This window comes from Mobula birostris, chromosome 6 (assembly GCF_030028105.1).
Source record: "Mobula birostris isolate sMobBir1 chromosome 6, sMobBir1.hap1, whole genome shotgun sequence".
In the NCBI taxonomy this organism is placed as follows: domain Eukaryota; kingdom Metazoa; phylum Chordata; class Chondrichthyes; order Myliobatiformes; family Myliobatidae; genus Mobula; species Mobula birostris.
This window is the reverse complement of record NC_092375.1, coordinates 121,260,290-121,285,346: the sequence shown is the minus strand read 5'-3', so window position 1 is coordinate 121,285,346 and position 25,057 is coordinate 121,260,290. Positions and strand designations below refer to the sequence as shown.

The following is a 25,057-nucleotide window of genomic DNA, read 5'->3' as shown; positions in this document are numbered from 1 at the left end:
TCTTGATTAGTTAAGGTTATGAAGAGGAGAAAGAATAGGGTTGAGAGGGTTAAATCAGCCCCAATGGGATAGAATGACAGAGCAGACTCAATGGGCTGAACGATCTCGATCCGCTCCTTTATGGTATTATTGATAAGTTACACCACCACAACCCAATCCCCACCCACCCTACCACACAGCTTACCAAATGTCCACCTTCTCCGACACAGGCTCGTTGCGAATCACCTCAGGGGCCATCCAGGCTACAGTGCCAGCGAAGGACATCTTTGTGCTCTTATCACTCAGCTCCTTGGAGGTGCCGAAGTCAGAGATCTTCACAGCGTCGTCATGGGTAACAAGCACACTGAAACACAAGGCAGGATCCAGAGTCCTCCAGCTCGACATCAGGGCCCCAGCTGTACTTACAGGTCAACGGGCCAGGGTCTGTGGAGAGCCCCTTCCAGCCCGCCTCTCTAAAACAAGGCATCTCGTGTGGGCCTGGCCATGTGGATTAGAGTGCCAGGACACAGCTATCTAATATCAGGGACCAGAGGGCAGTGCTCACACAAACAGTGATTCGACATATACCTGTTCTTTCATCTGGGATCTGGACCGTACCCTCCAAATATCCAGACCTGCCTCTCGGTTTTTTTGCACGACCTTACTTTCCATTTTTTATTTTCTATTTATGATTTATAATTTAAATTTTTAATATTTACTATCAATTTGTACTCCAGGGAGCGGGAAGCGCAGAATCAAATGTCGCTGTGATGATTGTACGTTCTAGTATCAATTGTTTGGTGACAATAAAGTATAAAGAATTCTTTCCTTCATTAGAACTCGTAACACTCGCATTATGTGTATGTTCTTGTATTTTCTATAAGTCACCTTAAATGTCAGTCTGCACGACTACTTTTGTTAAGGAAGTGCTTAGGAATATTTTATGTATACAGGTGTATTTCCATCAAGTCAAAGCAAATTTATTAAAGTATGTACACGTCACCATATACTACCCTGAGATTCATTTCCTTGCAGGTATTTACGGAAAATAGAGAAATGCAATAGAATTTATGAAAAACTATACACAAACACACTGACAAACAATCACTTTGCAAAAGAAAACAAGTTGTACAAATAAAAACTGGAAAATATAGAGTCCATGAAAGTGAGCCTATAGGCTGTGGAATCAGTTCAGAGTTGAGGTGAGTGAAGTTATCCACACCAATTCCGGAGTCTGGTGGTTGTAGGGTAATAACTGTTCCTGAACCTGCTACTGCAAACTCCTGTACCTCCTTCCTGATGGTAGCAGTGAGGACCGGGGATGGACTAGATGGTGGGGGTCCTCGATGATGGATGCTGCGTTCCTATGACAGCGCTCCTTGTAGATGTGCTCAATGGTGGAGAGGGCTTTGCCTGTGATGGACTGGGCTGCTTCCACCACTTTCTGTAAATCAGGTGTAATATTACTGGCATATGCCGTGAAATTTGATGTCTTGTGGCAGCAGTACATTGCAATACACAATAATAAAAAACCATATATATATATAAATTTTAAATGAATAACTAGTGCAAAAAGAGAGGGGAAAAAATGCCAAGGTACTGTTCATGGGCTCATTGTCCACTCAGAAATCTGATGGTGGATGGGAAGAAGCTGTTCCTGAAACATTGAGTGTGTGTCATCCGTCTCCTGTCCCTCCTCCCTGTGGTAGCACACAGAAGAGAGTACACACATCCTAAGTGATGGAGGTCTCCTTTTAGAGGTGAGTTGTAAATAATATACAGTACAACTGCTTTGTGTAGTTCCGCGATTACAGACTTTTTTCATGTGTGTGTAAATGCACACGTTTACTAGGATTTATATATGCGGAGTGTGCACGCACATTTACTGGAGTACGGAAGGGGATGAGGCTGGTCATTTAAAACTGAGGTGTGCAGAGATCTCTTCCCTCAGAGGGTAGTGAATCTCTGGAATTCTCTGAACCCCGAGGGAAGTGGAGGGCAGATCATTCTGTGTAATTACAATGAAGATGGGCAAGTACTTGAAGCAGCATCCATCATGAAGGTCCCACGTTATCCAGGCTCCCGAGCTGTTGCCATCGGTAAGGAGGGACAGGAGCCTCAGGTCCCTCGCCTTCAGATTCAGGAACAGTTATTACCCTCCAACCAGCAGGCTCCCGAGCCTGAGCCAGGTCTCTCAGCTCATCACTGAACTGACTCCACAACCCACAGACTCACTTTCAAGGACTCTGTAACTCACGTTTCCAGTATTATACATTTAGTTATTGTTGTTATTGTTTGCATTTGCACAATGTATCTTCTTTTGCACGTTGGTTGTTTGTCAGTCTTTGTTTGTGTGTAGTTTTCCAGTTATTCTATTGCACTCCTTTGTTCTGTGAATGCCTGCAAGAAAATGAACCTTAGGGTCGTACATATATGGTGACATTGACAATAAATTTTGTTTGAACTTTGAAAGATTGAGGAGTTCATGGAAATGCGGAACTGGAACAGAAGAAGAACTGGAAGCAGCATAGATCTGTCACAACTGTGCTGAACAGTCTGGCAGGTTGAGGGGCTCTTATTTTCCTTGTGTTTTTGTGCTCTCGTGTATTTTTGCATGTAGATATGCTTATTTTTGTTTACATGTATGTTGTTTACTTCAAGATTTAAGATTGTTTACTGTCATTCTTTCGTACACAAGTGTAAATGAGAATGAAATGCTTGTTACTCCGGATCTGATGCAGCATAAAAAACACAAACACAATAAATATCAATATAAAAACAATGCTATGAAACACAAGGGTGTGTGTGGCGTGCGTAGCGTGTGAGTGTGAGTGTGTGTGTGTGCGTATGTGTGTGTGTTAGACAACCCACAAATTTTTGCTCACTGCGGCTTCAGGCTTGCAGATGCCCCAAAACGGACAGGAGTGAAGATGAAATGATCACGACTTCAACAGGTTAGGAACTATGAAGTATTTGAAGGTATTGATAATCTTAAATGTTACAATGAGAATGAAGGTTTGGAGGATGGCACTGTATGAAGGCAATCCATTACCTGCACTAAGTGTCTGTGCTGATTTTGGTCATTGTGTGCACTGGATGAATTCCCTCATCAATAACCATTAGGAATTAACATAGTTTCATAGCACTATTGGTAGTAATCTAATTTGTATTTCATTTAAATACATCATTTATTACTCAGTTTTTGTTTTTATACCTTTTTAATTATTTCTATGAAACTTCAGCTAATTGGGCCAGTCAGTTAATTTGTACGGGTCCCGATGCACCGCAGTTAACGGGAATCCACCGTACATAGGAGTACACTTCAGTCTGTGCCTCTGTACCATGGATGTATGCGTACAGGTGAACACTTGTCTTTGCTTATTGCTTCTGGGTATGGACGTGGCATCACAGTTAGGTTACTGTTTAATAGTCTAGAGGCCTGAACCTAAAGTTCAAATTCCCACAGCTCTGGAACTTTCAGCAAATAACAGTACAGCACAGAATCAGGACCTTTGGCCCATGATATAACCATATAATAATTACAGCATGGAAACAGGCCATCTTGGCCCTTCTAGTCCATGCCGAGCTCTTACTCTCACCTAATCCCACTGACCTGCACTCAGCCCATAACCCTCCATTCCTTTCCTGTCCATATATCTAGCCAATTTAACTTTAAACGACAACATCAATCCTGCCTCAACCACTTCTGCTGGAAGCTCATTCCACACAGCTACCACTCTCCGAATAAGGAAGTTCCCCCTCATATTACCTCTAAACTTTTGCCCTTTAACTCTCAACTCATGTCCTCTTGTTTGAATCTCCCCCACTCTCAACGGAAAAAGCCTATCCACGTCAACTCTATCTATCCCCCTCATAATTTTAAATAAAAAATTATGTGTTGTGGCAAACTCAATCAATTAGCAATCAAATGCCCAGCTAAACTAATCCCTCCTGCCTGCACAACGTACAGACCCATCCATTCCCCGCACATTTATCTGCTTATCTAAGAGCCTCTTGACAGTTTCTATCACATTCACCTCTACCACCCCCCCCCCCCCCGCAACACACTCCAGGGACCCACCACTCACCATGTAGCACATCGCCTTTCATCTGACCCCTCTCAACTTACATGCATGCCCTCTGGTAGGAGACATTTCAACCTTGGGGAACAAATACTGACCGTCTACTCTATCCATGCCTCTCCTAATCTTAGATCTCCCTTCAGCCTCCACTGCTCCAGAGACAACCCCAGTTAGTCCAGCCTCTCCTCACAGCACGTGCCCTGTAATCCAGGCAGCATCCTAGCACATTTACTGGAAGCGCTGTGTTCGCAGGGCTCTCAGCGTTGTCAATGACTCCTCCCGTCTGTCTCACAATCTCTTTGGCCTCCAACCATCACGCAGAAGGTACTACATTACAAGAACCAGGCTGGGTGACAGCTTTTACTCCCCCCCCCCCCCCGGCCCACCAAGCTGTGAGACACCCTGCTACCACCCACTACACATTACTGATGACAATGCCAGTAGCGTTATTCTGTTGTATATGTAACTATAGGTCATATATTCACTTCATATCAACTTGTACATCTACAGAATATTTTTATTATCTGTTAACGTTATTCTGTTAATATTATTTTATGTGCTGAATGTGATCTATGTACTGTGATTTGCACCTTGGTCCCAGAAGGCGGCTGTTTGGTTTAGTTGTGTACATGTGTACAGTTGAATGACCATGAACTTGACCCTGACCTTGTACATATCATAAGCACCTGTGCACACCACAAGTTACAGAGCTCCAGGGAGAATAAGTCCCATTAACCACTACCCTCTGTCTTGTATGCGCAGGGTAATTCACTGTGGACCCCAAGCATTTTAATCTTCTGGAGGAGCCTGCCCTGAGGGAGCTTGCCAAACACCTGACTAAAATACATGTAGACACCTTCATCAGTCACCTTCATTGCCTCCAAAAAAACTCACTCAAGTTAGTGAGGCACGACTTGCTCTACACTAAGCCATGCTGGCTGTTTCTAATTAGGTAATGGTTTTCCAAATGCTTATAAATCCTATCTCTAATAATCCTCTCCAGTGCTTCCCTGTCACCCGACATGGAGAATCATCGGTCTCTAGTTTCCAGGATTATCCCATTTCCCTTCTAGAATAATGGAACAATATTAGCAACTGGTCAGTTCTCTGGGACCTCACCTGTGGCGAGAGAGGACAGAAAGAAAATGGTGAATATCCTAGTACTCTCACCTCTTGCCTCTCTCAATAACCGAGGATCAAGCCTTGGAGACTTACTGAACTTAACATTCTTTAAGACAGCGGTCCCCAACCTCCGGGCCGCGAACCGATACATTGCCGCGAAGAATGCAGCGGTAGCCAGAACTCACCCAGCACATCTTTAAGAAAAAAGCCGAAATAAACAAGCTAATTAATTAGGTGCCGCCCGGCACATAAACGTCGGCCCAGATCAGAGGCGATCGCCGATTGCGTCTCACTGGAATTCATTTTTCTAAATTTCAGTGAGAACAGGCTCAGAGCCATCAAATGCTCTTCATATGATAACCCTTTCATTCCCAGAATATTTTTCGTGAACCTCCTCTGAGCCTTCTCCAATGCCAACACTTTGTTTCTTAGATAAGAGGCCCAAAACTGCTCGCAATACTCCAAGTGAAACCTTACCTATAACGCTTCAGCATTACGTCCTTGTTTTTATATTCTACTCCTCTCAAAATGAATGCGAACTTTGCACCTGCTTTCCTCACCACCAACTTACTCACCTGCAAATTAACCTTTACGGATTCCTGCACGAGGACGCCCAAGCCCCATTGCACTTTGAATTTTGGAATTTCCTCCCCGTGTAGAAAACAGTCTACCCTTTATTCCTTCTACCAAAGTGCATGATCATACACCTCCTGGCACTATATTCCACTTGTCACTTTTTGTCCATTCTAAACTAAGTCCTTCTGCAGCCTCCTGTTTCCGCAATATTACCTGCCCCTCCACCCACCTTCATATCAGAAAACCTACAGCATAATACAGGCTGTTCGGCCCACAATACTATGCCGAACACATACTTACTTTAGAAATTAACTACGGTTACCCACAGCCCTCTATTTTCGAAGCTCCATGTACCTATCCAAAAGTCTCTTAAAAGACCCTATCGTATCCGCCTCCACCACCTTCGCTAGCAGCCCATTCCACGCACTCACCACTCTCTGTGTAAAAAAACTTACCCCTGACATCTCCTCTGTACCTACTTCCAAGCACCTTAAAATGGTGCCCTCTCGTGTTAGCTATTTCAGCCCTGGGAAAAAGCCTCTGATTATCCACACGATCAATGCCTCTCATCATCTTATACACCTCTATCAGGTCACCTCTCATCCTCCGTCACTCCAAGGAGAAAAGGCTGAGTTCACTCAACTTATTCTCATAAAGCATGCTCCCCAATCCAGGCAACATCCTTGTAAATCTCTTCTGCACCCTTCCTATGGTTTCCATATCCTTCCTATAGTGAGGCGACCAGAACTGAGCACAGTATTCCAAGTGGGGCCTGACCAGGGTCTGATAAAGCTATAACATTACCTCTCTGCTCTTGAACTCAATCCCACGGTTGATGAAGGCCAATGTACCGTATGCCGCCTTAACCACAGAGCCACCCTGCACAGCAGCTTTGAGTGTCTGAGATCCCTCTGATCCTCCACACTGCCAAAATTCTTACTATTAATACAATATTCTGCCATCATATTTGACCTACCAAAGTAAACCACTTCACACTTATCTGGGTTGAACGCCATCTGCCACTTCTCAGCCAGTTTTCCATCCTATCGATGTCCTTCTATAACCTCTGACAGGCCTACACACTATCCACAACACTCCCAACCTTTGTGTCATCAGCAAGTTTACTAACCCTCCCTCCACTTCCTCATCCAGGTCATTTATAAAAATCACGAAGGGGTCCCAGAACAGATCCCTGAGGCACACCACTAGTCACCGACCTCCATGCAGAATATGACCCGTCTACAACCACTTTTTGCCTTCTGTGGGCAGGCCAGTTCTGGTTCCACAAAGCAATGTCCCCTTGGATCCCATGTCTCCTTACTTCTCAATAAGCCTTGCATGGGGTACTTTATCAAATGCTTTGCTGAAATCCATATACACTACATCTACTGCTCTACCCTCATCAATATGTTTAGTCACATCCTCAAAAAATTCAATCAGGCTCGTAAGGCACGACCTGCCTTTGACAAAACCATGCTGACTATTCCTAATCATATTCTGCCTCTCCAAATGTTCATAAATCCTGCCTCTCAAGATCTTCTCCATCAACTTACCAACCACTGAAGTAAGACTCACTGGTCTATAATTTCCTGGGCTATCTCTATTCCCTTTCATGAATAAGGTAACAATTTCCACAACCCTCCAATCCTCCGGAACCTTTCCCATCCCCATTGATGATGCAAAGATCATTGCCAGAGGCTCAGCAATCTCCTCCCTCGCCTCCCACAGTAGCCTGGGGTACATCCTGTCCGGTCCCAGTGACTTGGTCAACTTGATGCTTTCCAGAAGCTCCAGCACATCCTTTTCCTTAATATCTACATGCTCAAGCTTTTCAGTCCACTGCAGGTCATCCCTACAATTGCCAAGATCCTTTTCCGAAGTGAATACTGAAGCAAAGTATTCATTAAGTACCTCCGCTATCTCCTCCGGTTCCACACACACTTTTCCACGGTCACACTTGATTGGTTCTATTCTCTCACATCTTATCCTCTTGCTCTTCACATACTTGTAGAATGCCTTGGGTTTTCCTTAATCCTGTCTGCCAAGGCCTTCTCATGGCCCTTTCTGGCTCTCTTAATTTCATTCTTAAGCTCCTTTCTGCTAGCCTTATAATCTTCTAGATCTCTATCGTTACCTAGTTTTTTGAACCTTTCATAAGCTTTTCTTTTATTCTTGACTAGATTTTCAACAGCCTTTGTACACCATGGTTCCTGTACTCTACCATCCTTTCCAACTCATTGGAATGTATCTATGCAGAATGCCATGCAAATATCCCCTGAACATTTGTCACATTTCTGCTGTACATTTCCCTGAAAACATCTGTTCCCAATTTATGCTTCCAAGTTCCTGCCTGATAGCTTCATATTTCCCCTTACTCCAATTAAACACTTTCCTAACTTGTCTGTTCCTATCCCTCTCCAAAGCTATTGTAAAGGAGATAGAATTGTGATCACTGTCTCCAAAATGCTCTCCCACTGAGAGAACCTGATCAAGTTCATTTCCCAATACCAGATCAAGTACAGCCTCTCCTCTTGTAGGCTTATCTACATATTGTGTCAAGAAACCTTCCTGAACACACCTAACAAATTCTACCCCATCTAAACCCCTCACTCTAGAGAGATGCCAATTAACATTCAGGAAATTAAAATCTCCCACGACAACCCTATTACTATTGCACCTTTCCAGAATCTGTCTCCCTATCTGCTCCTTGATGCCCCTGTTACTATTGGGTGGTCTATAAAAAAACACCCAGTCGAGTTATTGACCTCTTCCTGTTCCTAACTTCCACCCACAGAGACTCAGTAGACAATTTCTCCATGACTTCCTCCTTTTCTGCAGCTGTGACACTATCTCTGATCAACAGTGCCACGACCCCACCTCTTTTGCCTCTCTCCCAGTCCTTTCTGAAACATCAAAAGCCTGGCACACTAAGTAACCATTCCTGCCCCTGAGCCATTTGTCTCTGTGATGGCCACAGCATCATAGCTCCAGGTACTGATCCGCAACCTAAGCTCATCTGCTTTGTTCATAATACTCCTTACGTTAAAATAGACACATCTCAAACCATTGGACTGAGCGCGTCCCTTCCCTATCACCTGTCTATCCTCCCCCTCGCGCTGCCTCCAAGCTTTCTCTATCTGTGAGCCAACCACCCTTTCCTCCGTCTCTTCAGTTCGGTTCCCACCCTCCCCCCCAAGCAATTCTAGTTTAAACTCTCCCCAGTAGCCTTAGCAAACCTCCCTACCAGGATATTGGATTCAAGTGCAACCCGTCCTTTTTGTACAGGTCATTCCTGTCCCAAAAGAAGTCCCAATGATCCAGAAATCTGAATCCCTGCCCCCTGCTGCAATCCCTTAGCCACGAATTTATCCTCCACCTCATTCTATTCCTATACTTACTGTCACGTGGCACAAGCAGTAATCCCGAGATTACTACCTTTGAGGTTCTGCTTCTCAACTTCCTTCCTAACGCTCTGTAGTCTGTTTTCAGGACCTCCTCCCTTTTCCTATCTATGTGGTTGGTACCAATATTCCACGGACTTGGCCTCAAAGCCATCAGATCCGCCATCCAAATAATTGACATATAACGTCAAAAAGAATTGGTCCCAACACTGATGCCTACGGAACACCACTAGCTACTGGCAGCCAATCAGAAAAGGCTTCCTTTATTCCCGCACTTTGCCTCCTGCCAAACAGCTAATCCTCTATCCATGCTAGTATCTTTCCTGTAATGGCATGGGCTCTTATCTTGCTACACAGCTTCACATGCGGCACCTTGTCAAAGGCCTTCAGAAGATTCCAGTATGCCACAGACACTGATTCTCCTTCGTCTATTCTGCTTGTTACTTCTTCAAAGATTTTCATCAGATTTCAGGCAAGATTTTCCCTTGAGGAAACCATACTGACTTTGTCCACTTTGCTTGTTAGATTTCCTATGTACTGATTTAAAAAAAACTTTCCTGGATGCACCTAAAAAATTCTGCCCCATCTTAAACTGAGGAGGTCCCAGTCTATATAAGGGAAATTGAAGTCACCCATGACAACAACCCTGTTGTTATCACACCTTTCCCTTATCTACCCGCATCTCTGTTCCTTAACGTCTCAGTGGCTATTGGACACTATGAGGCATAATCCCATTAGAATGATTGCACCTTTCTTATTTTTGAGTTCTATTCATATAGATGAGCCCTCCAGTACCCCCCATCTCAGTGCAGCTGTGATATTGTCCCTGATTAATACTACAACTACTCTCCAACTCCCTTTACCCCCTTCTGTATCTTTACTAAAACTTCAAATCAGCCTACACGCCGAAGACATATATACGAGGGGTGATTGATAAGTTCGTGGCCTAAGGTAGAAGGAGTCAATTTTAGAAAACCTAGCACATTTATTTTTCAACATAGTCCCCTCCTACATTTACATGCTTAGTCCAACGGTCGTGCAGCATACGGATCTTGGGCCTCCGGAAAGTGTCCACAGCAGGGGTGATTGATAAGTTTGTGGCCTAAGGTAGAAGGAGATGAGTTATACAGCTCTTGGTGATTGATAAGTTTGTGGCCTAAGGTAGAAGGAGATGAGTTATACAGCTCTTGTTACATGCACATGCAGTTCAACTCTTTGAGTGATTATGCTGAAAGTTTGAAGTTAATAACTCATCTTCTTCTACCTTAGGCCACGAAGTTATCAATCACCCCTGATAAGTTATTCAAACTTTCTGCATAATCACTCAAAGCGTTGAACTGCATGTGCATGTAACGAGAGCTGTATAACTCATCTCCGTCTACCTTAGGCCACGAACTTATCAATCACCCCTCCTTCGGAAAGATGTTGGAAAAAGGCCCAGAATATCATGTAGGATGGCACACACCCTGCTCAGGGACTGTTTGTCCCACTGGGAAGAGGCTAGACAGCATCCATGCCCGTCCCCCACCTCCCCCGTGCACTGCCACTTTACAGTTACTCATACATTGTGTTTTATAGGATTGCTTTCATATTTATATTGTGTATTTTAAAAATGCTGTGTCGGATACTGTGTAACGTGTACTGAAAAATGACAATAAACCATCTTGAATTCTACCATCCATTCCTATCCCTCTCTCAACCAAGTCTCATCACAGTTCCATATACTGATCCACGCTTCATTCCTTCACCCTCTCGTATAATATTCCTGGCATTAAAATACATACACTTCAACTTGTCTGCCCGACCATGTCTATTACCTTGCTCTTGTCTGTTCTTACTGGTCACAACATCTCCCTTCCTCTCAACCTCTCCATTTTATGACCTGGTTACATCCCCCTGCCAAACCAGTTCAAACCCTCCTGAATTGCACAAGCAAATCTCCCGGCCAGGAAATTGGTTCCCCTCCAGTTAAGGTGCAACCTGCTCCTCTTATACAGGTCACCGCGCCCCAGAAATTCTAATGGTCCGAGAACCTAAAGCCCTGCCCCCCGCACCAGTTCCTCAGCCACACATTCAGTTGTCCTCTGGTAAAGGTAGTCACATGGAACGATAAGTACAAGACTACTAGTTACTCGTGGAAACTAATCTAGTGCTGTAATCTACCCACCTTCCCATCGCCAGACTTCACCTATCATCTACCAGCTTGTGCTCCTTCCCCTCCCCTACCTTTTCATTCCAGCTTCTTCCCCTTTCCTCTCCAGACCTGATGAAGGGTCTCAGCCTGAAATGTTCACCGTTTATCCCCTACCTGACCTGATGAGTTTGAGTTCCTCCAACATTTTGTGGATACATGAAAGTTTCTGGTCCATGAAAGTTCCTCAGAGACTGAGTCACGTCCCCAGTCTCACTCCTGGTGACCCACTACCCTCCGAACGCGTCACCGGTTTATATGGACTCGTGTGTTGGTGCGCTTACTCACTTGGGTGACTTGAGGTCCCTGTGGATGATCTTGTGGAGGTGTAGGTAGTTCATTCCGCTGGCGATTCCCGAGGACCAATCCACCAGTAAGCGGGGACTGATCTTCCGGCCAGCCCGTAGGACCTCGTACAACTGCCCGTGGGCACAGTACTCCATTATAATGCAGTAACACGGGGCCTGTGTGCATACCCCCCTGGGGAGAGACAAACACACGGCATGCTCTTATTGCCGGAGGGCAGATTGTCCCAGGGACCACAATCCCTGGCTCCTCCCACTGCTTACTGGTCACAAGGTATGGCTGGCAATTCTTTCTTCTCCCATACTGCCCCCTCCACGGTTGCCACCATCAACCATTCACAGTTCCATGGTGACCTATTTCAAGTACCTGCGTCAGAATTTAAAGCATTTGCAAAGGACGTTACTGGGGCTGGAGGGCCCGCGCTTTGAGCAGAGGCCGGATACACAGCACCAATACAGGCCCTTCGGCCCAAATGGTCCTTACTAATCCAAATGCCTCTTAAGTGTTGCAACCGTACCCTATTCCTCTGTCAGTCTGCGGCTTTTCTCCTGGGAGCGGAGGAGTCCGAGAGATGACCTTGTAGAAGTTTGTAACAGTCATGAGGGGCATAGGTAAGGTCCAGCATCTTTTCCCCAGAGTATAGGAGTACGAAAATAGAGGGCACAGGATTAAGCTGCGAGGAACACACATAAAAGTTGCTGGTGAATGCAGGAGGCCAGGCAGCATCTCTAGGAAGAGGTACAGTCGACGTTTTGGGCCGAGACCCTTCGTCAGGACTAACTGAAAGAAGAGCTAGTAAGAGATTTGAAAGTGGGAGGGGGAGGGGGAGATCCAAAATGATAGGAGAAGACAGGAGGGGGAGGGATGGAGCAAAGAGCTGGACAGGTGATTGGCAAAAGGGATACGAGAGGATCATGGCACAGGAGGCCCAGGGAGAAGGAAAAGGGGGAGGGGGGAGCCCAGAGGATGGGGGAGGGGGAGGGCGAGGGCGAGGGCGAGGGCGAGGGGGAGGGGGAGGGGGAGGGGGAGGGGGAGAGGGAGGGGGAGAGGGAGGGGGAGAGGGAGGGGGAGAGGGAGAGGGAGAGGGAGAGGGAGAGGGAGAGGGAGAGGGAGAGGGAGAGGGAATGAGAATGAATGAATGTGTGTATAAATAAATAAGTAACGGATGGGGTACGAGGGGGAGGTGGGGCATTAGCGGAAGTTTAAGTCAATCTTCATGCCATCAGGTTGGAGGCTACCCAGACGGAATATAAGGTGTGATTGTGGCTTCATCTTGACAGTAGAGGAGGCCGTGGATAGACATGTCAGAATGGGAATGGGATGTGGAATTAAAATGTGTGGCCACTGGGAGAGCTGTGAGGTGAGAGATTTAAAGGGAACTGGAGGGTCAACCAGAGGGTGGTAGGTATATGGAACGAGCTGCCCGGTGGTTGAGGCAGGTACATTAACAATATTTAAGACGACATTTTGAACAGGTACACGGATTGGAAAGGTTCAGAGGGACGTGTGTCAAATGCAGGCAAATGGAACTAGCTCCGCTCGGCACCTTGGTCAGCATGGCTGAGTTGGGCCAAAGGGCCTATTTCAATGCCGTGTGTCTCTGTGACTCTATTTAACCCCCGAGAGGCTCCGGGATAAGGAAACACTGAACTTCAACAACAGTGCTCCACTGGAAACTGTTGGGAAGCTGCCCAACACTGAGATAAGGCTCCCCCAGTGCAGTCACAGTGACCGGTCTTTCCCCGAGAGCTTGAGTTTGGCCTCATTTTGTGACGTACCACCCTTTCCCTCTGCAGACAGCGTGCTGCAAGTGCCTTCTCCCAGGTGCCCTGCAGTTTGTACGGCAACACCAGTCCCATAGCAGACAGGATGAGTAGCAGAATGGGTAAAACGCCTTTCCCACTCTGACCACAGGGATTGTCTCTGCTGTCGGTGAGTTCATCCCTGGGACAAAACTTGGTGTGTGAATCCCCCCCCCCCAACTCCCCCTCTGCCAAAAGGGACGGCGGAGATGTGAACTTTACTTGAACGCGATGATGTTCGGATGCCTCAGCTTCCTCAAGTGCTTGATGTCCGTCTCTTTCTGCTCCCGGACTTTTTTGATGGCCACATCTTCGCCCCGGAACTTTCCGAGGAAGACGGCTCCCTGAGCTCCGCTCCCCAGCCACTGGAGCTCCGAGATCTCCTCGAAGGGCACCTCCCAGGAATCTGGCAAAACAGGAGTCGCACCAGCATCAGCGGGCAAAACCTTGGCAAAGGACTGCGCCGCACACGTCAGAAACCCGAACTGACAACGGGAGGTACCCCAGGGGCTTCCAGAAGCGCAGCCCCACATCACCTGGCCCCGAGAGGTGAGCTCGGGAGGTTCTGCAGATGCTGGAAGTCACGAGCAACACACACGAAATGCTGGGGGGACTCAGCACGTCAAGCAGCATTTATGCACGGGGATTAACGGTCGACGGTTCAAGCCGAGACCTGAACGCTAACAAAGGGTCCTGGCCCGAAGCGTTGACCGTCTATTCCCCTCGATAGATGCTGCCCGACTTGCTGAGCTCCCCTAATATTTTCTGCATGTGGTCCCCAGCGAGACAAGTACCCAACAAGGCATGCAGGAAGTTTGGAGGGTTGGGCCGTTGGGAATTCAGCAAGTTAGAAAGTTGAAAGATGAGCTTATTGGCACTGGTGGTTAGAGGTAGTGAGATTAAACAGTGGGTAGGCGACAAAGCAGAGGAAGTCCATCTCCTTTGGGGAAGTAGTACCCAGCAGCACAAGGTACATAACATCAAAGCGTACACAGGGTTTCTTCGGGGTTTTGTGACTAAAAAAAGTGCTTATTTCTGGTGTGAAATCCAATTGGAATCCATTTCCACACTTATCCCACCACTCCATTAATTTAACTGGATGTTTTGGGCTGTAAATCAGCTCTGAGCCAATGTGCTGGAATGCAAGACCAGAAGAAGAAGAATTAGGCTGTTTGGGCCATTGTGTCTGCTTGGCCATTCCATGATTGATTTATTATCCCTCTCAACCCTATTCTCCTGCCTTCTCCCCATAAACTTGTTTGCCCTTACGAATTAAGAACTTATCAACCTCTGTTTTAAATATACCCAGACTTGGCCTCCACAACTGTCTGTGGCAATGAATTCCACAGACTCACCACTATTTCCTATAGTGAGGAGTCTAGGACCAGAGGGCACAGCCTCAGAATAAAAGGATGCATGTTTAGAACAGAGATGAGGAGGAAGTTCTTTAGCCAGATGGTGGTGAATCTTTGAAAATGAGATTGAGAGGCATAATAAATCAGTCATGATGGAATGGTGGAGAACACTCGATGGGCCAAATGGCATAATTCTGCTCTAATGTCATCTACAAGTTTGCAGATGGCCAGATCTCAAACGATGAGGTGACAAAGAGTACAGGAAAGAGATAGAGAGTCTACTGGCATGGCATCAAGCCTAGCCATAGCCCTAACCTTCCCTTCAATGTCAGCCAAAAAGCCGTTCATTGACATCAGGGTGGAGAGGAGTGCATGTTCCTGTATGTATCAATGGTGCTGAGGTGGAGATGGTTGAGAGCCTCAAGCTGTGAGGTGCAAATATCTCCAAGAACTTTCTTGGATGCTCTGGCCGATAACATACACCATTGCTTCCTCAGGAGGCTAAATAAATTCAGCTTGTCCCTTTGACCCTCACCTCACAGATGCACCATAAAAAGCATCCGATCTAGATGCATCAACTGCTCTGTCCAAGACTGTTTGTGCATAGCCCAGTCCATCACACAGACCAGCCTTCCCTCCACTGACCCTGTCGACACCTCTCACTCCCTCTGGAAAACAGCCAACATAGTCACCCCTGTCAATCTTTCTTCTCCCCTTCCCCACTATTGGACAGAAGATACATAATCTTGAGAACACATACCACCATGCTCAAGGATAGCTTCTACCCAGCAGTTATCACACACTTGAACAGACCTCTCATACACTACAGATGAATTCTTCATCTTCCAATTTACCTGATTGTGACTTGCACCTTATTTCCCCACCTGCGCTGCACTCTCTGCAACTGTAGCACTTTATTCTGCATTCTGTTACTGTTTTCCCTTCTACTACCTCAATGTACAGATCTGATGAAATGACCTTGTACAGATAGCATGAAAAACTAAAACTAATTACCATAAGACACAGCAGCAGAATTAGGTCACTCAGCCCATCAAATCTGTACTGCCAATTCATCATGGCTGATTTATTATCCCTTTCAACCCCTTTCTCCTGCCTTCTCCACATAACTGTTGACACCCTGATTAATCAAGAGTCTACCAACTTCCACTTTAAATATGCCAAATTACTTGGATTCCCTTGCCATCTAAAGAAATTCCTCTGTTCTAAAGGGACTGTTGGTTCATTGTATTCTGAGGCTGTGCCCTCTGGTCCTAAACTCTCCCACTATAGGAAACATCCTCTCCATGTCTACTCTATCTAGGTCTTTCAATATTTGATAGGTAGACCCAACACTGAGGAATGCTGTAGCACCAAGAGACCAAGATCCCGATGCAGGCAGACAGGGCAATGAAGAATATATACACCCTGCACCACTCCCCCCACCCCCCACAGACACACTGATAGATACACAATACTACAAGAAATCGAATACTAACTGGCGTGTAAGCAGACACACAATAACTCCAAATGAAACTGGACAGAATGCTGACAGGTAAATAATACTAATTAGTACAACAAACAGTAGAACTCCACCAATCTGGTACTCTCAGGACTTTACTGGCTGTCAGTTTTTCCAGGCTATTGATGTTACGCTGATGAATACTTTAAAATCCTTCAATTTTAAGGAATTAAGTAACAGTACGATACATTTCCCAATGAACTCGGTAAGTTTGAAGGGAGCATAGGAAACACGGCCAAGCAGTCTGAAGGGGGCCCAGGGAGTCGAACCTGATGAGCTTAAAGCGAAGGAGGAAACGGTGTCCCAGTGAGGCTCTTGTCACACAGAATCAAGCCAGCTCGAAGTTAAACACAGGCTAATAAAATCACAACCAGAATCGGGTACAGTATTACTGACGTGTATGAAATGTGTTGCTTTCAGGCAGCACAGTATAATACGCATTACTATATAAAATTAGTGAGGTCGTGTTTGTGGGGTGATTCATTGTCCACTCGGAAATCTGACGGGCGAGGGGAAGAAGCTGTTCCTAAAACGTTCCTTCAGATCCCCGTACCTCCTCTCTGATGGTAGTAACAGGAAGGGAGCACGTCCGGGGGGATGGGGGCCCTTGATCACTAACAACAATTTGGTCATTGGTTTATTACTGTCACATGATTCGATGTACCGCGAGAAGCTTATACATGCAGATCATATCATCGCATCAGTGCATTGAGGTAGTGCAAGGGGAAAAAACGATAACAGAACGCAGAATGAAGTGTTACAATTACAGAGAAAGTGCAGTGCAGGCAGGCGGTAAGGAGCACAGAAAATAACAAGGTCGAGGTCGAGGTCAAGGTCAGTCACCATGCCACAGGTCCATTCAGGAGTTTTGTAACACTGGGTTAGAAGCTGTCCTTCAGCCTGATGCCTTCAAGCTTTTCTGTCCTCGGTAGGGATTAGTATAGGAGAGTAAACACGTTTTCCCCATTGTGTTTAAAGGGAGTGTGGAAATGGGACCCTGGTGAGTTTCAGGGCCAGCAGGGCACAGGACTTGGTGTGATTAATGTAAGTGTGGGAAGTGGAATGGTAGAGTAGTGGTTAGCATTGTGCTTTAAGGTGCCAAAGAAACTGGGTTCAATTCCTGTCAACACACACAAAACGCTGCGGGAACTCAGCAGGCCAGGCAGCATCTACAGAAAAGAGTGCGGTCGACGTTTTGGGCCGAATCCTGCCGAAGGGTCTCAGCTCAAGTCGTTAACTGTTTACTCTTTTCCGCAGATGCTGCCTGGCCTGCTGAGTTCCTCCGGCGTTTTGTGTGTGTTGCTTGGATTTCCTGCAAATGTAGATTTTCTCTTGTTTGTGATTCAATTCCTGCCTCTCCCAGTAAGGAGTTTGGACGTTATCCTTGTGACCGTGTGGGTTTTCTCCCACATTCCAAAGACGTACGGGTTGGTGGGATAAAAGGTCACGTGGGTGCAATTGGGCAGCATATAGCCCAATGGGCCTATTACCGGGCTGTATCGCCAAATATGAAAATAAAAGAACCAGGTGCGTTTACTGGGAACACTGGAAAGGGGGTCCGGTGAGTTTAAGGTGAATTACACAGGGAATGTGGGAATTGCGGGGACCGTGGATTTAATGAGAACACTGGAAACGGGGTCCGGTGAGTTTAAGGTGAATTACACAGGGAATGAGGGAATGTGGGAATTGTGGGAATTGTGGGAATTGCGGGAACCGCGGATTTAATGAGAACACTGGAAACGGGGTCCGGTGAGTTTAATGTGAATTACACAGGGAATGTGGGAATTGCGGGAACTGCACCTGGTGAGTTTAAGGTGAATTACACAGGGCATGTGGGAATTGCAGGAACTGCGGATTTAGTGGGAACACTGGAAACAGGGCCTGGTGAGTTTAAAAGAAGTGCTAGAAACAGGACTTTGAAGGGAGGGCGGCAACCAGTGTCTGGTGAGACAGACCTCATCAGAATTTCCAAATAATCAGAAAGCAAGGGCATCAAAAGCAAGTGGGACGATGCAAACTGTACAACATTCATTGGCAGAAAGCCGCCAGGTATAGAGCCGAGCAGAACGTTACTGACCGGTATGAGAAAAGCCAGCACTGATGGCACGTACCTTGCTGCTGCAGTTTATAATCCGTGGAATAGGCTTTTCCGATGATGTTCCACACTGGCCTTAAGCAGCCAAACAGCCCCTCCAGGAATCCACCCGAGCTGGAGCCCGACCCCGAACCCGTCCGGTTATAGTGAACCCTCACTTCATCTGGCTTGCTGCGGTCACCGTCACCGCCTCCGCCACCGTCCCCGTTCCCATTTCCGTCCTCGGCGGTCCTGGTGGGCCCCGCCTCCTCGTGCTCCCTCAGCTGCAACACACTGTTCTCAAAGTGGTCGCGGGAGTCCTCGCTGAGGCTGGTCAGCACGGTGACGGTGACAGCGTGGTTGGAATTGTCCCCATGGGGCAGCCCCTTCTCCTGCAGGTTATCCAGGATCTCGGGGGGAGAGTACGCCGGCTTGTGCTCCACTCCTCGGACCCTGGCCCTTTGCCCCGGCGTCCCCAGCTCTTCCTTCAGGTTCTGGTTGATGAGGTTAGAGGGGGGCGACCAGGTCAGAGCCTCCTGCGGACTGGCCATCACACTGTGTGTGTGCATGGGGTAGATGGCCAGGGGTGGCTTTCACTTCAATCCCAGGGTACAACCAAATGACAAGGCCAGGCAACCAAACCTGCAAGGAAGTGGAGAAAGATTCATGAATAGCCAGCCACTCTGTGAGGTGTAGCCTAAGCAGGTAGACCAGAAGATATAGGAGAGTTGGGCCATTCAGCCCATCAAATCTATCATGCCTGATTTATTATTCTTGTCAACCTCATTCTCTTGCCTTTGCCTGTAACCTTTGACCCCCTGATTAATCAAGAACTTTTCAACCTCTGCTCTAAATATACCCAATGACCTGACCTCCACAGCCATCTGTGGCAACGGATTCCACAGATTCATCGCCCTCTAAGAAATTCCTCCTCATCTGTCCTGAAGGGACACCCTTGCATTTTGAGGCTACGTCCTCTGCTCCTAGACTCCCCCACTATAGGAAAAATCCTCTCCACATCCACTCTGTCCAGAGCTTTCAACAGTCGATAGGTTTCATTGAGACCCCACCTCCATTCTAAACTCCTGCGAGTACAGACCCGCAGCCATCAAACACTCCTGATTCTTCACTTCAAAAGTGAGAAGCAAGGGAAGGGTCGATGCAAGACCAGGCTTCATGTTGGAAGAACCCATGGAAAGCCACTCAGGGCCCTCATTTCCCTGTCGGTGTCACAACACATTCAGAGAGTAGTGGTATCTGCTCCGCTTTGTGTGACGCGTCCCCCTACCCCCGACATTTCCGTGAATGGATTTATTACTGGGTTTCCTGCGAACTCTCACCTACTTTTCACAAATGAGGCAACGGTTTTGGAGCTTGTGGGTGTAGCTGTGTTCATACCAGTGCCATATCTCTTCACAACACTGACTGCGCACCTTGAGTGCTCTTCGGGCGGACTGGCATCACGAAAAGCATGACAGAAATCTGCTCTTCTTACCTCTGCCTTGACAGCTGCACTCTCCATGGCCGCTTTATTAGCTCATTAACGCAAATATCTAATCAACCAATCGTGTGGCAGCAACTCAATGCATAAAAGCAGTCAGACATGGTCAAGAGGTTCAGATGTTGTTCAGACCGAACATCAGAATGGGGAAGAAATGTGATCTCAGTGGGTTTGACTGTGGAATGATTGCTGGTGCCTGAAGGGGTGGTTTGGCTATCTCAGAGACTCTTGGGATTTTCATGCACAACAGCCTCTGGAGTTTTTAAGAGAATGGTGTGAAAAACTAAAAACATCCAGTGAGTGCCAGTTCTGTGGGTGAAATCACCTTGTCAGTGAGAGAGGTCAGAGGAGAATGGCCAGACTGGTTCAAGCTGACAGCAAGGCGACAGTGACTCATATAACCATGCGTTACAACAGTGGTGTGCAGAAGAGCATCTCTGAATGCACAACATGGCAAACTTCGAAGTGGTCGGGCTACAGCGGCAGAAGAGCATAAACGTACACTCAGTGGCCACTCTCTCAGGTACAGGAGGTACCTAATAAAGTGGCTACTAGGTGTATATTGCGAAGTTAAAAGCCCCTGGGGCAATCCTGCAGCTGTCTCGACTCTCTCCTACGAGCCTACCACCTACCCGCAGGCTTTTTCCCTTTCACTCCCTCTTCCACCCGAGGGGCCGACAACTTCTGCAGCTTCCAGATGGTGAAAGCAACACTTGCGTGGAAATAATACTGGCTGGATTTCAGCATGTGAATAAGGTAGCAGATAATCCTTCACTAACCAGTCACCACCTGACATGGGAAGATTGCAGAACTAGGAAAAGAGCTCTCAAGTGACAGCCAAACAAACTCGACTTGCCAGCCAGTGAAATGGCACCTCTCCAGACCTGGTGTTACTGTGATTACGCCCTGCACACTCATGGCAATAAAGAGCCATGCAGGCGTCTCTAGCGCACTGCTTCCGCTTTTCTCTCAGACCTTTCTCACCTATTGTGTTATATGGACCCCCAACTCAACACTGAAGAACAACAGCTTAACTTCTGTCTGCACGCACTGCGGCCTTTATCTCCCATTCCCAAGCCCCATAGAAAGTATATATCTGGTTATGAAGGAGTTCGTGGTCACAAAATCCACTAACACACATCCACAGCTTTCATACCACTTTCTGAGGTGGGCCAAAAATTCCACAACTTCATATATTGCAGTCTGTATGAAAAATGTCCCCGCACAAGCATGTCACGTCTCTGATTGTTCCCTGCCTTCCCAGGTCAAGATTTATCCTGTCCCTCAAAAAAACTTTTCCGATAACTTTCCTGCTGCTGATGGTAGGCTCACTGGTCTGCGATTAGCAGGCTTTTCTCCGCCGCTACTTGCCATCCTCCTTGGTTTTGTGGCCGGCAAAGATGCTGCAATCTCAGCCAGAGCCGTAGCAATCTCCAGGCTGGTGACATAACTAAACTCACTGCAATCCATCCTCAAACACTCCTTACAGTTTGAGAAAGAGCCTAACTGGCGAGTCTCCTTCCCTGGACCAGAGTCCAACTACGGCAATGAAGGGCCCAGGCTGGTTTTAATGTTTGGGCAACATTCTGTGGGGAGCTCAGGTGCCATTCTGTATGAAGCCAAAGATGGTGTGCACTGGCAAGCCCACTGCGCCACCATTTCAAGTCAGGGGAGCGCACAGACTCAGGGTGTGCTCAGAGCTCACCCTCAACAATGCACCGGCTGTGCATCATTCACTGTTACAGGCAAAAGGCCACCGACTTTAACTGGCCGCTTTCATATATATTTATAATGGCTATTCTGTTTGCAACCAACATCAGATCTATCCTGGGTCCGCACTTAAGAGCCCTCACAAAGGCTCTACTTTCTTAAAAGTTTGCGGAGATTCACCATGCTACCTAAAACTTTGACAAACTTCAACAGTTGTGCAGTGGAGAGCATCCTAACTGGTAGCATCACAGTCTGGCGCGTAAACACTCATGCCATTGCACAGAAAAACCTACAAAAAGGTAGTGGATCTAACCTAGTCCATCAAAGGGAAAAGCATCTCCACCGTCGAGACCACTGCAGGGAGCACTAACACAAGGCGGCAGCATCCATTGTCAAGGGCCCCCACCATCCAAGCCACACTTCTCTTCTCGCTGCTGCACCGGGCAGGAGATGTAGGAGCGTTAGGTTCCATACTGCACCCAAGTACTTCCATTCAACTTCAACCATCCATTTCCTGAACCAGTCAGCACAACCCTAATCACTGCAGTTTAGCTACACTATGACCACTTTGATCACTTTACTTTATTGTCACCAAACAATTGATACTAGAGCGTACAATCATCACAGCGATATTTAATTCTGTGCTTCGCGCTCCCTGGAGTACAAATCGATAGTAAATATTAAAATTTAAATTATAAATCATAAATAGAAAACAGAGTGCAAAAAAAACCAAGAGGCAGGTCCGGATATTTGGAGGGTATGGCCCAGATCCGGGTCAGGATCCGTTCAGCAGTCTTGTCACAGTTGGAAAGAAGCTGTTCCCAAATCTGGCCGTATGAGTCTTCAAGCTCCTGAGCCTTCTCCCGGAGGGAAGAGGGACGAAAAGTGCGTTGGCCGGTGGGTCGTTACATTAAAAAGGACTTTTTTTTTGTTCTAATTGTGTTCCTCTCTCATAGAATTTTAGTACAATTTATGTTTTTCTTATGAGCATTGTTTGGGGAGGCACGATGACATGGCAGTTCGCATACCACTATCGCAGAGACGGCAATCGCGATCGGGGTCTGCCTACAAGGAGTTAGCACGTTCTCCCTGTGACCGGGTGGGTTTACTCTGGTTCCAATCCCATTGCCCCTGCAAGCTGTAAACATGGTCCCCATCTGAAGCCTCAAATTAATCATATCCCACCTATTATCTCTCCTCTCTGATCCTGTTACTCAGCCAGTCTCACAAGCAGGTCAACAAACTGTCTGGCTGGGTACTGGCTTGTCTGTAGGGTACTTTGGAGTACGTTACCATGTGAGAAAATGCCATACAAATGTTGATTGCTGTTATTCGTCTGGATGTATTTCTGAAACATTAGCAATGTTCTAAATTCCTTCCCGGAGTCAGGTTGTATTTGGTACTTCTAATGAAAACTACGGTGGAAGAGACTGCTTAACAGGGAAGCTTAGTAGCCCCTCTGCGTCACCTCCGTCCAACCTAATCAGAAAAGTATTTCAACAGACTAAACGTTTTGGGCATCCTGGCCTTCCTTCACCTCTCCAGCAGTAGATGTGCCCTCAAAGTTGGTTAGTCTCTAAACCCTGCAATTCCCTCCCTAAACCTCTCTGTTTATCTCCTCTAAGATGTGCTTAATGCCTCCTCCTCGACCAGTTTTTACTCACCTGGCCCACTGGATCGACCATCAAGAACAGGACAGGATCCAGGCGCTCTCTGAATTATTCACAGGCTGACTAGCTCCAATTTAATTAACTCAACAGGGCCCAATGATAATAATTGCAGCTTCTCCGTATCACTTACAGACCTTTACGCTGGGCACTGATCACTGTACACAAGCTTGTAGGAGACACAAAGAGCTCCATTCTGCCATGTAATCTTAGGTACAGCTGGGCACTCAAGAGAGAAATCTGCACTCTGAATATACTGATAGCAATGCATTGATAAGCTGATCGGACAGCAGGGGTCATTGATGGGTAATGGAGACATACAAACAGCCAATTATTTTCTTTACGTTGGTCAAAACTCGGATTGCTGACTTCCCCGGAGTGCCCCGAAGGTCCTTCGCAGAGAGAATGACAAATCTTTTGTGCACTGCTGAGAGTTAAATCTTAGGTGAACCCCAGAAGTATGGTTTTAATTAAGTCTCAAGTATATACTCAGTGGACACTTTATTAAGTACCTCCTGTATCTAATAAAGTGGTGCCTAAGTGTATATTCCTGGTCTTCTGCTGCTGTAGCCCACCCACTTCAAGGTTCAAAATGCTGTGCTCTCAGAAATGCTCTTCTGCACACCACTATCGTAACACGTGGTTACTTGAGTCACTGCCACCTTCCTGTGAGCATGAACCAGCCTGACCACTCTCCTCCAACCTCTCTTCTTAAACAAGGTGCTCAAGCACTCTTCTTAAACAAGCACTGCCACTCGCTGGATGCTTTTTCTTTGTTTTTCAACATCATTCACCAGATCAGCGGTTTCTGGGATACTCAAACCACCCCATCTGGCACCATTCCATGGTCAAAAATCACTTAGATCACGTTTCTTCCCCTCTCTCTGATGTTTGATCTGAACAACAACTGAATCTCTTGACCATATATGCATGCTTTTAGGCTTTGAGTTGCTGCCACATGATTGGCTGATTAGACATTTGCATTAACAAGGTGACCAGGTGTACTTCATTATGCAGCACTTAGTGTAAGTGCACAATCTTTTGTTCTTGCATCGGCAAAGGAAGGTAGAACTTTCACAGTGGATGGGAGTGTTTTAGAACCAAGGGACCTACAAGTACTAGAACATGGTTCCCTGAAGGTAGCATCACAGTAGGATCAAAGATCAACTTTATTTGCCATATACATTCACATGAATTAGGAAAATGGCGCAACGTGCAGCAAAAGACAATAACATTCAACAGGGGGTACAGAAGTGTAGTGGTTAGCACAATGCTTTACAGTTCCAGCGACTCAGGTTCAATTCCTGCAGCTGTCTGTAAGGATTATACATTCTCCCCTTGACTGCAAGGGTTTCCTCTGGGTGCCCTGTTCTCCTCCCACAGTCCAAAAACCTACTGGTTGGTAGATTAATTGGTCATTGTAAGTTGTCCCATGATTAGGCTAGGATTAAATCAGGGGTTACTGGACAGCACGGCTCAAAGGGCCAGAAGGGCCTATGCCATGTTGTTCGAAAATAAATATAAAAAATAAATATTTATATAAAAATAAAGTTGGAAGCACAGATATGGAATAAAATATGCATATATAAATACCAGCATGTATTTACAATGTAAACAGCAATAGTTCAAAGTGCAATGCAGTGACAGAGGTGGGTGAGGGGATAACTAGAATGGTTGATCAGACTAAATGCCTGATGGAAGAGATGGCGTGAGGTTTTTTCTTTTAATAGCCCCAGAGCACTTCCTAGTTTGGAAAATGTACACATTGCCCA

At 46.5% G+C, this 25,057-nt stretch overlaps 1 protein-coding gene across 5 annotated transcripts in view; it reads right to left on the bottom strand.

Moving 5' to 3' along the window:
- The window catches only part of map3k13 (mitogen-activated protein kinase kinase kinase 13), a 200,642-nt gene that overhangs the window by 53,266 nt on the left and 122,319 nt on the right, over positions 1 to 25,057 (bottom strand). For all 5 annotated transcript variants that reach the window (XM_072261192.1, XM_072261194.1, XM_072261191.1 and 2 more), the window contains 4 exons: positions 18,445 to 19,049; positions 13,682 to 13,865; positions 11,640 to 11,831; positions 185 to 343 (listed from right to left, as the gene is read on the bottom strand). In XM_072261192.1, the coding sequence (XP_072117293.1) occupies positions 185 to 343; positions 11,640 to 11,831; positions 13,682 to 13,865; positions 18,445 to 18,976 (1,067 nt within the window). In that variant the 5' untranslated portion in view covers positions 18,977 to 19,049. The remainder of the gene's footprint in view (positions 1 to 184; positions 344 to 11,639; positions 11,832 to 13,681; positions 13,866 to 18,444; positions 19,050 to 25,057) is intronic.